Consider the following 13174-nt stretch of genomic DNA (forward strand, 5'->3'; position numbering starts at 1 on the left):
ATACTTGATCCTCATATATTATATTCACCAAACATCTTTATATCTTTTATCGTTTATCTTATCTTAAAAAAACAAACAAAAAAAACAACCCGAATTTCCCAGAGGAACCCACCTGAGGGATTAATAAAGTTTTATCTTATCTCTTATCTTATATACAGTCTTTGAGATCTAGGAGTCCCACCTCATTGGAGTCAGGACTGAAATGATAGCAATGCAAACATATTGTACTCTCGTGTACATTTATTAACCCCACACAACACCTCAGACACTTTGATCACTGATTTACAGAGTGTTATAGACATCCTGTGTTAGGACAAAGTCAATAAATTACCTGAAATACAAATTCAGAGTTTAGGAAGAAAATATAGCAGCATATATGCATCTTTTGCACTAAAGCATCAAATCATTCTTGACAGGTTTTAAGCTGTATTTTAAAAATTGAGCATGAATAAATGCTACTATTTCAGGTCATTTCTGACCCTTTCAGCCTCACCTCTGGTTCGTTCAGCTCCTCAGTCACATAGTTCAAGTTGTACCAGCCATCGTAAGACCAGAGGCCTTGATAGAAAGCCATTCCCAGAGTGCCCACAGAATACTCGGTGCCTTGAAAAGCATTCTCAACATTAAAATTTTCCTCGATCACAGTGCTGCTCTGTATGACTTTCACTAGCCCTCCAATTACAATGAAAGTGAGTGAAAACACTTTGGCCACCAATAAGATCACCTGCACTCTCAGAGCATATCGGACATTCAGGATGTTGGTAATGGCAACTACCAGAATACTAAAAGCTGCAAAGCATTTCACAGCCAGCTGAGGAGGTGGGCAGCCTGGGTAAAAGGGAGCCATGGCATACTGTGCAATGCCCATTGCCGTTGCTGCAATGCTGAAAGGTTTTATAAGCAGGATGAAAGTGATTGCTGCAAAGAAGGCTGGGAATGAACCATAGATCCTCAGGATGTAAGTAAATTCCCCACCGGATTCAGGAATAATGGTCCCAAGCTCAGTGTAGGAGAGAGCTACAAGCAAAGACACAACACCTGAAAAAACCCAGATTAACATGCTGGCCCCAGGACTTCCCACATACGCCAGGATATACTGTGGGGACATGAAGATACCGGAACCAATCATGGTTCCAGAAACTATTGCGACACCACCAATCAATCCAATCTGCCTCTTCAGTTGCAGGCCTTCATTTTTTGGGGTTTGGTCCGCCATGGTGAGAGAGAGCAGGGAGCACAAAACGACACGTCTACAGAGCAGACTGAGAAAGATCACAAAGAATTCAGACCCCACAAACGGCGTAGAAAAAGCTTTCAAAAGAAATCACGTGGTGTAATATGTACTTGCTTTGCCTTCAATTAAATATTAACTCTTCAGTTGTCTAACTGTGGAAAAAGTGCTAACCACTGTACCAATGAGCCACCAGTTGGTTATGGTTACCAATATCAGTTCTCAGGTTAATACAGTTTGTCCTGGCCTACTCATGTAAATCAGTAAGAAGATAAAAAATGCACAATCATGAGTGGAGTCGCACAGTGTTGGCATGCTTCATCTTTATTTTGACTTTCTATAAACTACTAATAGTAAATATTGAAATTCTTACTTCTGGATGTTTCACCTCCTCAGTTAAACAATTTAAAGTGTTCCAGCCATCATACGACCACGAGCCCTGATAGAAAGCAATGCCAATGGAGCTGACCCCGACATTGGTTCCCTCAAAGGAGTCCTCAAAGTTCTCAGTGCGGCCCTGGAAAAGCATCACAATGCCTCCCAGGATGATCACCACCAGGGCCACCACCTTCACTGCCATGGTGACCACCTGGATGCCTGTGGCCAAGCGAACGCTCAGACAGTTGATTATAGCCAGCACCAAGATTGATCCGGCAGCCACGAACTTCACTGCCAGCTGTGGAGGAGTGCAGCCGCTGTAAAAGGGGGGCCACAGCATATTCAGCAAAGCTGAGAGCGATTCCTGTGCCACTAGCCGGCCACATGACCATGATGGAGCTGAAGACGAACATGAAGGCCACCACTTTCCCTGCAGTCCGCAGTATGTAAATATACTCGGCTCCAGACTCTGGTATGATAGTGCCCAGCTCAGCATAGCACAGACCCCCCAGCATGGCTATCAGTCCACAGCAGGACCATATAATGAAGCTGGCCCCTGGGCTCCCAATAGTGGAAAGGACGTACTGGGGAGAAATGAAGATCCCAGATCCAATCATGGTTCCACCAATGAAGGAAACTGCTCCTATGAGCCCCACTTCCCTCTGCAGATTGAGTCCATGTGTGTCATGTCCCATGGTCAGAAAGCTTTTGTCTTCTCTGAAGCAGCAGAGAAAAACAGACATGTGCAGTTACAAAACGCTGCCTGTTGCCCAATAGGAGGAGTGCACAAAATTAAACTGCTATGAAATTAAAATGAGGCTACTTTTAAGCAGATTTTAAGAATGTCTGCTTGTCCAGAGTTGGTTTTTTTCTTAGGTTTCACGTTAACAGTGATTTATTTTAGGTTCTGCTCTATAAAACACAGTTGGAGAAATGAAAAATTCAAAATAGAGACTATTTTGAATATTTCCAGTCTACTGGAAATGTCCCTCCAAGCCAAGTGGATTCTTCTGGTGTCCTCAATTCTTTCTTTGGTGTTTGTTCATATTATGTTTACTTGTGTCTGGATCTACGTGACCTACATGAAAATAAAACAAAACAAAACTGTACTTTCAGTAAAAGATTAGACAGGGCCTCATCTGTGTGAAGAAATGAACAGAGTATCTGCATAACAAGGTTATCAGAGGAAGGACATGACTTGACCTGGTTCTCCCTTGTACCAGTTTAAGCAGTCCAACAGAATAACATAAAACTAAGTTGAATATTTACTTTCTTTAATACTTTGCTAAACCATTTAGTTAAAAATGCTCTCCAAAGTTGAACTCTACTTTTAATTAAATAGGACTCGAGTCTAATATAATAGAAAAGAACACCAAGCACCAAGTTGCAAAATGCAGTCAGTGGAAATGGGTGAATTATTATGAACTGGCATGAACAATAAGGAAAATCACAGTGAAGTTTTAACCATTTAAGATAAGGATAAATTAAGTTTGTCATAAGTTGAGGTATTTTAAAGAATTTACCAAGTCTTTAAAAATATTAAATTCCTATTTAAACAGTCATATTATTATTAGTGCTGTCAGCGTTAATCTCGTTAAAATTACGTTAATGCCATAACTGCATTAACACAGCAAATCTCTGTTACCGCCGTGTGCGTGGGGCTGCACGGCGTCAAACATTAACAAGCTAACTGCACTGATTTACAGAGTGTTATAGACATCCTGTGTTAGGACAAAGTCAATAAATTACCTGAAATACAAATTCAGAGTTTAGGAAGAAAATATAGCAGCATATAGGCATCTTTTACAGTGAAGCATCAAATCATTCTTGACAGGTTTTAAGCTGTATTTAAAAATTGAGCATGAATAAATACTACTATTTCAGGTCATTTCTGACCCTTTCAGCCTCACCTCTGGTTTGTTCAGCTCCTCAGTCACATAGTTTAAGGTGCTCCAGCCACCGTAAGACCAGAGACCTTGAAGGAAAGCCTTTCCCAGAGTGTTCAAAGAAAACTGAGTTCCTTGAAAAGCATTCTCAATGTTAAAATTTTCCTCGATCACAGTGCTGCTCTGTATGACTTTCACTAGCCCTCCAATTACAATGAAAGTGAGTGAAAACACTTTGGCCACTAAGAAGATCACCTGCACTCTCAGAGCATATCGGACATTCAGGATGTTGGTAATGGCAACTACCAGAATACTAAAAGCTGCAAAGCATTTCACAGCCAGCTGAGGAGGTGGGCAGCCTGGGTAAAAGGGAGCCATGACGTAATGTGCAATGGTCATTGCTTTTGCTGCAATGCTGGAAGGTTTCACAAGCAGGATGAAAGTGATTGCTGCAAAGAAGGCTGGGAATGAACCATAGATCCTCAGGATGTAAGTAAATTCCCCACCGGATTCAGGAATAATGGTCCCAAGCTCAGTGTAGGAGAGAGCTGCAAACAAAGCCACAACACCTGAAAAAACCCAGATTAACATGCTGGCCCCAGTACTTCCCACATACACCAGGACATACTGTGGGGACATGAAGATACCGGAACCAATCATGGTTCCAGAAACTATTGCGACACCACCAATTAATCCAATCTGCCTCTTCAGTTGCAGGCCTTCATTTTTTGGGGTTTGGTCCGCCATGGTGAGAGAGAGCAGGGAGCACAAAACGACACGTCTACAGAGCAGACTGAAAAAGATCACAAAGAATTCAGACGCTACAAACTGCGTAGATAAAACTTTCAAAAGAAATCACGTGGTGTAATATGTCCTTGTTTTGCCTTCAACTAAATATTAACTCTTCAGTTGTCTAACTGTGTTGAAAAAGTGCTAACCACTGTACCAATGAGCCACCAGTTGGTTATGGTTTGGATTATTATATCCAAAACCAATATCAGTTCTGAGGTTACTACAGTTTGTCCTGGCCTACTCATGTAAATCAGTAAGAAGATAAAAAAAAATGCACAATCATGAGTGGAGTCGCACAGTGTTGGCATGCTTCATCTTTATTTTGACTTTCTATAAACTACTAATAGTAAATATTGAAATTCTTACTTCTGGATGTTTCACCTCCTCAGTTAAACAATTTAAAGTGTTCCAGCCATCATACGACCACAAGCCCTGATAGAAAGCAATGCCAATGGAGCTGACCCCGACATTGGTTCCCTCAAAGGAGTCCTCAAAGTTCTCAGTGCGGCCCTGGAAAAGCATCACAATGCCTCCCAGGATGATCACCACCAGGGCCACCACCTTCACTGCCATGGTGACCACCTGGATGCCTGTGGCCAAGCGGACGTTCAGACAGTTGATTATAGCCAGCACCAAGATTGATCCGGCAGCCACGAACTTCACTGCCAGCTGTGGAGGAGTGCAGCCGCTGTAAAAGGGGGCCACAGCATATTCAGCAAAGCTGAGAGCGATTCCTGTGCCACTAGCCGGCCACATGACCATGATGGAGCTGAAGACGAACATGAAGGCCACCACTTTCCCTGCAGTCCGCAGTATGTAAATATACTCGGCTCCAGACTCTGGTATGATAGTGCCCAGCTCAGCATAGCACAGACCCCCCAGCATGGCTATCAGTCCACAGCAGGACCATATAATGAAGCTGGCCCCTGGGCTCCCAATAGTGGAAAGGACGTACTGGGGAGAAATGAAGATCCCAGATCCAATCATGGTTCCACCAATGAAGGAAACTGCTCCTATGAGCCCCACTTCCCTCTGCAGATTGAGTCCATGTGTGTCATGTCCCATGGTCAGAAAGCTTTTGTCTTCTTAGAAGCAGCGGACAAGAACAGACATGTGCAGTTACAAAACGCTGCCTGTTGCCCAATAGGAGGAGTGCACAAAATTAAACTGCTATGAAATTAAAATGAGGCTACTTTTAACCAGATTTTAAGAATGTCTGCTTGTCCAGAGTTGGTTTTTTCTTAGGTTTCACGTTAACAGTGATTTATTTTAGGTTCTGCTCTATAAAACACAGTTGGAGAAATGAAAAATTCAAAATAGAGACTATTTTGAATATTTCCAGTCTACTGGAAATGTCCCTCCAAGCCAAGTGGATTCTTCTGGTGTCCTCAATTCTTTCTCTGGTGTTTGTTCATATTATGTTTACTTGTGTCTGGATCTACGTGACCTACATGAAAATAAAAAAAAACAAAACTGTACTTTCAGTAAAAGATTAGACTCATCTGTGTGAAGAAATGAACAGAGTATCTGCATAACAATGTTAGCAGAGGAAGGACATGACTTGACCTGGTTCTCCCTTGTACCAGTTTAAGCAGTCCAACAGAATAACATAAAACTAAGTTGAATATTTACTTTCTTTAATACTTTGCTAAACCATTTAGCTAAAAATACTCTCCAAAGTTGAACTCTACTTTTGATTAAATAGGACTCGAGTCTAATATAATAGAAAAGAACACCAAGCACCAAGTTGCAAAATGCAGTCAGTGGAAATGGGTGAATTATTATGAACTGGCATGAACAATAAGGAAAATCACAGTGAAGTTTTAACCATTTAAGATAAGGATAAATTAAGTTTGTCATAAGTTGAGGTATTTTTAAAGAATTTACCAAGTCTTTAAAAATATTAAATTCCTATTTAAACAGTCATATTATTATTAGTGCTGTCAGCGTTAATCTCGTTAAAATTACATTAATGCCATAACTGCATTAACACAGCAAATCTCTGTTACCGCCGTGTGCGTGGGGCTGCACGGCGTCAAACATTAACAAGCTAACTGCACTGATTTACAGAGTGTTATAGACATCCTGTGTTAGGACAAAGTCAATAAATTACCTGAAATACAAATTCAGAGTTTAGGAAGAAAATATAGCAGCATATAGGCATCTTTTACAGTAAAGCATCAAATCATTCTTGACAGGTTTTAAGCTGTATTTAAAAATTGAGCATGAATAAATGCTACTATTTCAGGTCATTTCTGACCCTTTCAGCCTCACCTCTGGTTTGTTCAGCTCCTCAGTCACATAGTTTAAGGTGCTCCAGCCACCGTAAGACCAGAGACCTTGAAGGAAAGCCTTTCCCAGAGTGTTCAAAGAAAACTGAGTTCCTTGAAAAGCATTCTCAATGTTAAAATTTTCCTCGATCACAGTGCTGCCCTGTAAAACTTTCACTACCCCTCCAATTACAATGAAAGTGAGTGAAAACACTTTGGCCACTAAGAAGATCACCTGCACTCTCAGAGCATATCGGACATTCAGGATGTTGGTAATGGCAACTACCAGAATACTAAAAGCTGCAAAGCATTTCACAGCCAGCTGAGGAGGTGGGCAGCCTGGGTAAAAGGGAGCCATGACGTAATGTGCAATGGTCATTGCTTTTGCTGCAATGCTGGAAGGTTTCACAAGCAGGATGAAAGTGATTGCTGCAAAGAAGGCTGGGAATGAACCATAGATCCTCAGGATGTAAGTAAATTCCCCACCGGATTCAGGAATAATGGTCCCAAGCTCAGTGTAGGAGAGAGCTGCAAACAAAGCCACAACACCTGAAAAAACCCAGATTAACATGCTGGCCCCAGGACTTCCCACATACACCAGGACATACTGTGGGGACATGAAGATACCGGAACCAATCATGGTTCCAGAAACTATTGCGACACCACTAATCAATCCAATCTGCCTCTTCAGTTGCAGGCCTTCATTTTTTGGGGTTTGGTCCGCCATGGTGAGAGAGAGCAGGGAGCACAAAACGACACGTCTACAGAGCAGACTGAGAAAGATCACAAAGAATTCAGACGCTACAAACTGCGTAGATAAAACTTTCAAAAGAAATCACGTGGTGTAATATGTCCTTGTTTTGCCTTCAACTAAATATTAACTCTTCAGTTGTCTAACTGTGTTGAAAAAGTGCTAACCACTGTACCAATGAGCCACCAGTTGGTTATGGTTTGGATTATTATATCCAAAACCAATATTAGTTCTGAGGTTACTACAGTTTGTCCTGGCCTACTCATGTAAATCAGTAAGAAGATAAAAAAAAATGCACAATCATGAGTGGAGTCACACAGTGTTGGCATGCTTCATCTTTATTTTGACTTTCTATAAACTACTAATAGTAAATATTGAAATTCTTACTTCTGGATGTTTCACCTCCTCAGTTAAACAATTTAAAGTGTTCCAGCCATCATACGACCACGAGCCCTGATAGAAAGCAATGCCAATGGAGCTGACCCCGACATTGGTTCCCTCAAAGGAGTCCTCAAAGTTCTCAGTGCGGCCCTGGAAAAGCATCACAATGCCTCCCAGGATGATCACCACCAGGGCCACCACCTTCACTGCCATGGTGACCACCTGGATGCCTGTGGCCAAGCGGACGCTCAGACAGTTGATTATAGCCAGCACCAAGATTGATCCGGCAGCCACGAACTTCACTGCCAGCTGTGGAGGAGTGCAGTCGCTGTAAAAGGGGGCCACAGCATATTCAGCAAAGCTGAGAGCGATTCCTGTGCCACTAGCCGGCCACATGACCATGATGGAGCTGAAGACGAACATGAAGGCCACCACTTTCCCTGCAGTCCGCAGTATGTAAATATACTCGGCTCCAGACTCTGGTATGATAGTGCCCAGCTCAGCATAGCACAGACCCCCCAGCATGGCTATCAGTCCACAGCAGGACCATATAATGAAGCTGGCCCCTGGGCTCCCAATAGTGGAAAGGACGTACTGGGGAGAAATGAAGATCCCAGATCCAATCATGGTTCCACCAATGAAGGAAACTGCTCCTATGAGCCCCACTTCCCTCTGCAGATTGAGTCCATGTGTGTCATGTCCCATGTTCAGAAAGCTTTTGTCTTCTCTGAAGCAGCGGACAAGAACAGACATGTGCAGTTACAAAACGCTGCCTGTTGCCCAATAGGAGGAGTGCACAAAATTAAACTGCTATGAAATTTAAATGAGGCTACTTTTAAGCAGATTTTAAGAATGTCTGCTTGTCCAGAGTTGGTTTTTTCTTAGGTGTCACGTTAACAGTGATTTATTTTAGGTTCTGCTCTATAAAACACAGTTGGAGAAATGAAAAATTCAAAATAGAGACTATTTTGAATATTTCCAGTCTACTGGAAATGTCCCTGAAAGCCAAGTGGATTCTTCTGATGTCCTCAATTCTTTCTCTGGTGTTTGTTCATATTATGTTTACTTGTGTCTGGATCTACGTGACCTACATGAAAATTAAACAAAACAAAACTGTACTTTCAGTAAAAGATTAGACAGGGCCTCATCTGTGTGAAGAAATGAACAGAGTATCTGCATAACAATGTTAGCAGAGGAAGGACATGACTTGACCTGGTTCTCCCTTGTACCAGTTTAAGCAGTCCAACAGAATAACATAAAACTAAGTTGAATATTTACTTTCTTTAATATTTTGCTAAACCATTTAGTTAAAAATGCTCTCCTTAAGGATAAATTAAGTTTGTCATAAGTTGAGGTATTTTAAAGAATTTACCAAGTCTTTAAAAATATTAAATTCCTTTTTAAACAGTCATATTATTATTAGTGCTGTCAGCGTTAATCTCGTTAAAATTACATTAATGCCATAACTGCATTAACACAGCAAATCTCTGTTACCGCCGTGTGCGTGGGGCTGCACGGCGTCAAACATTAACAAGCTAACTGCACTGATTTACAGAGTGTTATAGACATCCTGTGTTAGGACAAAGTCAATAAATTACCTGAAATACAAATTCAGAGTTTAGGAAGAAAATATAGCAGCATATAGGCATCTTTTACAGTGAAGCATCAAATCATTCTTGACAGGTTTTAAGCTGTATTTAAAAATTGAGCATGAATAAATACTACTATTTCAGGTCACTTCAGACCCTTTCAGCCTCACCTCTGGTTTGTTCAGCTCCTCAGTCACATAGTTCAAGTTGTAAGGAGGAGGTAAGTGACGGAGGAGGTAAGCAACTCATGTTGTAACTGATGTCAGACGCCGGAGATTTTGGCGAATAATTAAAGCGAATTGTAGTTTAGAATTGAACAAAGTTTCTTTAAGCTTCAGTATTACCAAATATACTAATCAATTGTCATATAACTAACAACATCTGTCCTATCATCTCTAACACCCTGGAGGACAACGGGGAGAGTTTAGACGCTCTCCAAGATTACATCGACCGCTGTTTCCAAGATTTAGTCATGAAGAAGGCTCAGAGCGCATCTTCCCCGGCCAAAATTGAGACACTGTCATCGAAGAGATGCCGCCTGGCAGACTCCCCCAGCACAACATCGCCTGCCCGCAAAGACATTGCAGACATCCTGGAGTCAATCGACAAGCGATTGTCTAGTTTCGATGCGAGGCTGTCCCTGGTGGAGATTTTATACTGGGAATTTAAATCTCTGCGAGAATCCCTGGAGTTCAGCCAGCAGCAGGTGGAAACGCTTGCCGCTGAAAATGCCACGCTACGGGAGTCGGTCAAATCTCTCACCGATAACGTGACCCAGCTAAACATAGAAAATAAAAAAATAAAAGAGTCCGTTATCGATCTACAAGCCCGTAGCATGCGAGACAACCTTGTGTTTTCTGGTATTCCAGAATCTGCCGGAGAGGACGCGGAGGCAACGGTGAAAAGCTTCATTAAAATCCACCTGAAGCTGCCGGAGGACACCGTAAAGAACATCGCCTTCGATAGAGTGCATCGCTTGGGGGCCGTGAGGTCGCCGGCCGGGAGACCACGTCCTATTGTGGCCAAATTCGGCCACTTCAAACAAAAGGAACATGTGAAAAGCCGCGGCAGGGAATTAAAAGGAACAGACTTCAGCGTGAACGACCAGTTCCCCAAAGAGATCCTGGAACGACGCAGGGTCCTCTTCCCAATCCGCTGTCATCGCTGTGGACCGGCACACTCATCAACAAATACACACAGATTACTTAATTTGATAGACTACTCATACAGTAAAAACCTTGAAACTACAATATTTTCTTTAGATGCAGAAAAAGCATTTGACAGAGTTAACTGGAAATTTCTATTTGCAACTTTACACAAATTTGGTTTTGGATCCTCTTTCATTAACTGGTTAAAATATTATATAACTCCCCAACAGCTTGTGTCAAAACAAATGATCAAAAATCCTCCAGCTTCTGTCTCCTGAGGGGCACCAGGCAGGGATGCCCACTCTCCCCTTCACTGTTTGCAATTTTTATTGAACCACTAGCAGCAACAATTAGACAGAATACAGTAATTAAGGGCATAAAACGCAAGAACGTGGAACATAAAATCAGCCTTTATGCGGATGATGTGTTACTTTTTCTCCAAAACTCACAAACCAATATCTCTGGGGTGATTGAATTGATAACTCTTTTGCAAGAATATCAGACTACTCAATTAACTGGTCAAAATCTACAGTCCTTCTGATTAATTGCTCCTTCCATAATTCTTCTTCTACACCACTGCAATCGGGAAATATAAAATATATTCAGGTATTAATGTTTCTCCCAAGCTTGCAGATCTAACTAAATTAAACCATATCCCACTTTTAAAGAAAGTAGAAGGTGATCTGGCTAGGTCAGGGGTGTCAAACTCCAGGCCTCAAGGGCCGGTGTCCTGCAGGTTTTAGATTTCACCCTGGGTCACCACACCTGAATCAAATGATTAGTTCATTAGCAGGCCTCTAGAGAACTTCAAGACATGTTGAGGAGGTCATTTAGCCATTTAAATCAGCTGTGTTGGATCAGCAACACATCTAAAACCTGCAGGACACCGGCCCTCGAGGCCTGGAGTTCGACACCTGTGGGCTAGGTGGAAATGTCTACCCATATCACTCATGGGAAGGGTTGCTGCTATAAAAATGATGGTCTTACCAAAAATAAATTATTTATTCTCAATCATCCCAACTAAACCGCCACAAGATTGGTTCAGATCTCTAGATTCATGTATGTCCAAATTCCTTTGGAAAAATAAACCCCCACGTATAAGCTTAAAAACACTACAAAAGACCAAGGATAAAGGAGGATTAGAACTACCTAACTTTCAGCACTACTTCTTAGCCAACAGGCTTCAGTTTATCTCAGGATGGCTAAAACATACCCTCTTAGATGAACCTTGGCTAGATGTAGAACAAGCACTTTGCAATAATCTAGAGATTTCAGATCTACCATTTATCAGCTCAAACATCCAACGACATGAATGCTTCAAAAGCGTCAACATCAGCTCTTCTCTGACAGCATGGTGGGAGTTTCTAAAATTGACGGAGTCTTCATTAATCCCATGCAAATGTACACCTATCTGGAACAACCCTGACATATTACAAAACAATAATATGATAAACTTTCCAGATTGGAGTGGTAAAGGAATCAAATACTTAGAACATATATTAGAAGGAACAGAATTTATTCCATTTGACAGACTAGTTACACAATATGGGATCAACAAGAAAAGCTTTTTAGAATATCAACAAATTAAATCCATAGTAAAAAAGAAATTCAAACCGGGTCAAGTTGAACTACAAACACCACCAAGTGTGGTTCAATTTCTTACTCTTAAAACCCCCAAATTACTTTCTAAAATTTACAGAATGCTTTCTAAAACAGATGAATCAATATCACTTCCTATTGCAAAATGGGAAGCGGATTTATCAGTTAACTTAGACCAAAACTTCTGGTCTCAGATTTGCTTAAAAACCTTTCATCTAATTAGAAATCCCAGTCTTCAATTAATTCAATACAAAATACTACATAGAGTGCACTATACAGGTCATCAGATGTTCAAGATGGGCTTTACGTCTACCAACAACTGCTCACACTGCCAAACCAATTCACCGGACAATTATATCCACGCTCTTTGGTTCTGTCCACCAGTTCAGAAGTTTTGGCGCGAGATATGTGAAGACTTATCAAAGTGTCTGAAATGTAACATTCCAACTTCCCCTTTAGTGTGTTTGTTGGGCAGCTTAGATAATGTCACCACAGAAAAGAATATAGCCCATATGGTTTTCACTGCCCTATGCATAGCTAAGAAAACTGTCCTCATGAACTGGAAAAATAAAAATAATCTTAATTCTAACCAATATAGAAATTATCTATCAGATTACATTAGTCTTGATACAGCCTCTGCCACCACATCAGATCAATTGCTCTGGGCTCCTTTGATCAGCTCCATCACCTAGTGGGGGTGGGGGTGGGGGGGGGGGGGGGGGGGGGGGTCATAGTTTGGTCCCACCTTCACTGTTGTGATTGGTGTGGGGGTAGGGACAGGCTTAGGGCGTCGGGGGGTTCCCCAGGAGCATCTTCCTTGGAGGGCTCAACCTGGGGTAGCGGTCATGGCCTATTAAGCGCTCATTTGGCTCTTAGGTGATGGTTTCCTCGTGGCTGCGTGCAGCGGGGCTAGGGGAGGGTCTGTGCTGACGGACGTGGGTTACTGACCTGGTACCCTGGCTGCCCCGGGGTGGGTCTGGGACGGGCGTGGGGTTGTGGGGGTGCTCTGTCTCCGGGCTGGGGCCCTGGCTGGGCCTCGGGGGCTTGGGTCCTGGTTGGTGTGTTGCCGGGGTTGTGGGCGGGTGGGTGTATGGGGGCCCAGCCCTGGCGCAGGGTGCCGCCAGTGCATCGAGCCACCTGGGGGGCTCT

General features: G+C 42.3%; 2 protein-coding genes and 4 pseudogenes across 4 annotated transcripts in view; all 6 read right to left on the bottom strand.

Moving 5' to 3' along the window:
* zmp:0000001267 (b(0,+)-type amino acid transporter 1) overlaps positions 1 to 13174 on the bottom strand; it is a 62566-nt gene that overhangs the window by 12653 nt on the left and 36739 nt on the right. The window lies entirely within an intron of this gene.
* On the bottom strand, positions 464 to 1623 carry LOC148097150 (b(0,+)-type amino acid transporter 1 pseudogene; annotated as a pseudogene). The gene is made up of 2 exons (XR_015716966.1): positions 1605 to 1623; positions 464 to 1262 (listed from the first exon to the last, which is right to left on the bottom strand). The product of XR_015716966.1 is annotated as a b(0,+)-type amino acid transporter 1 pseudogene (transcript).
* Positions 1236 to 2352, bottom strand: LOC148097151 (b(0,+)-type amino acid transporter 1-like; annotated as a pseudogene). The gene is made up of 2 exons (XR_015716978.1): positions 1605 to 2352; positions 1236 to 1262 (listed from the first exon to the last, which is right to left on the bottom strand). The product of XR_015716978.1 is annotated as a b(0,+)-type amino acid transporter 1-like (transcript).
* On the bottom strand, positions 3479 to 4242 carry LOC148097152 (b(0,+)-type amino acid transporter 1 pseudogene; annotated as a pseudogene).
* Positions 4235 to 5352, bottom strand: LOC148097153 (b(0,+)-type amino acid transporter 1-like). Its single transcript, XM_087833166.1, has 2 exons — positions 4654 to 5352; positions 4235 to 4288 (listed from the first exon to the last, which is right to left on the bottom strand). The coding sequence occupies exons 1-2, from the start codon at positions 5350 to 5352 to the stop codon at positions 4277 to 4279; spliced, it is 711 nt and encodes a 236-aa protein (XP_087689292.1). The 3' UTR covers positions 4235 to 4276.
* On the bottom strand, positions 6521 to 7327 carry LOC148097154 (b(0,+)-type amino acid transporter 1 pseudogene; annotated as a pseudogene).

Source organism: Neolamprologus brichardi, chromosome 19 (genome assembly GCF_056152115.1).
Source record: "Neolamprologus brichardi isolate AB-2024 chromosome 19, ASM5615211v1, whole genome shotgun sequence".
NCBI lineage: Eukaryota > Metazoa > Chordata > Actinopteri > Cichliformes > Cichlidae > Neolamprologus > Neolamprologus brichardi.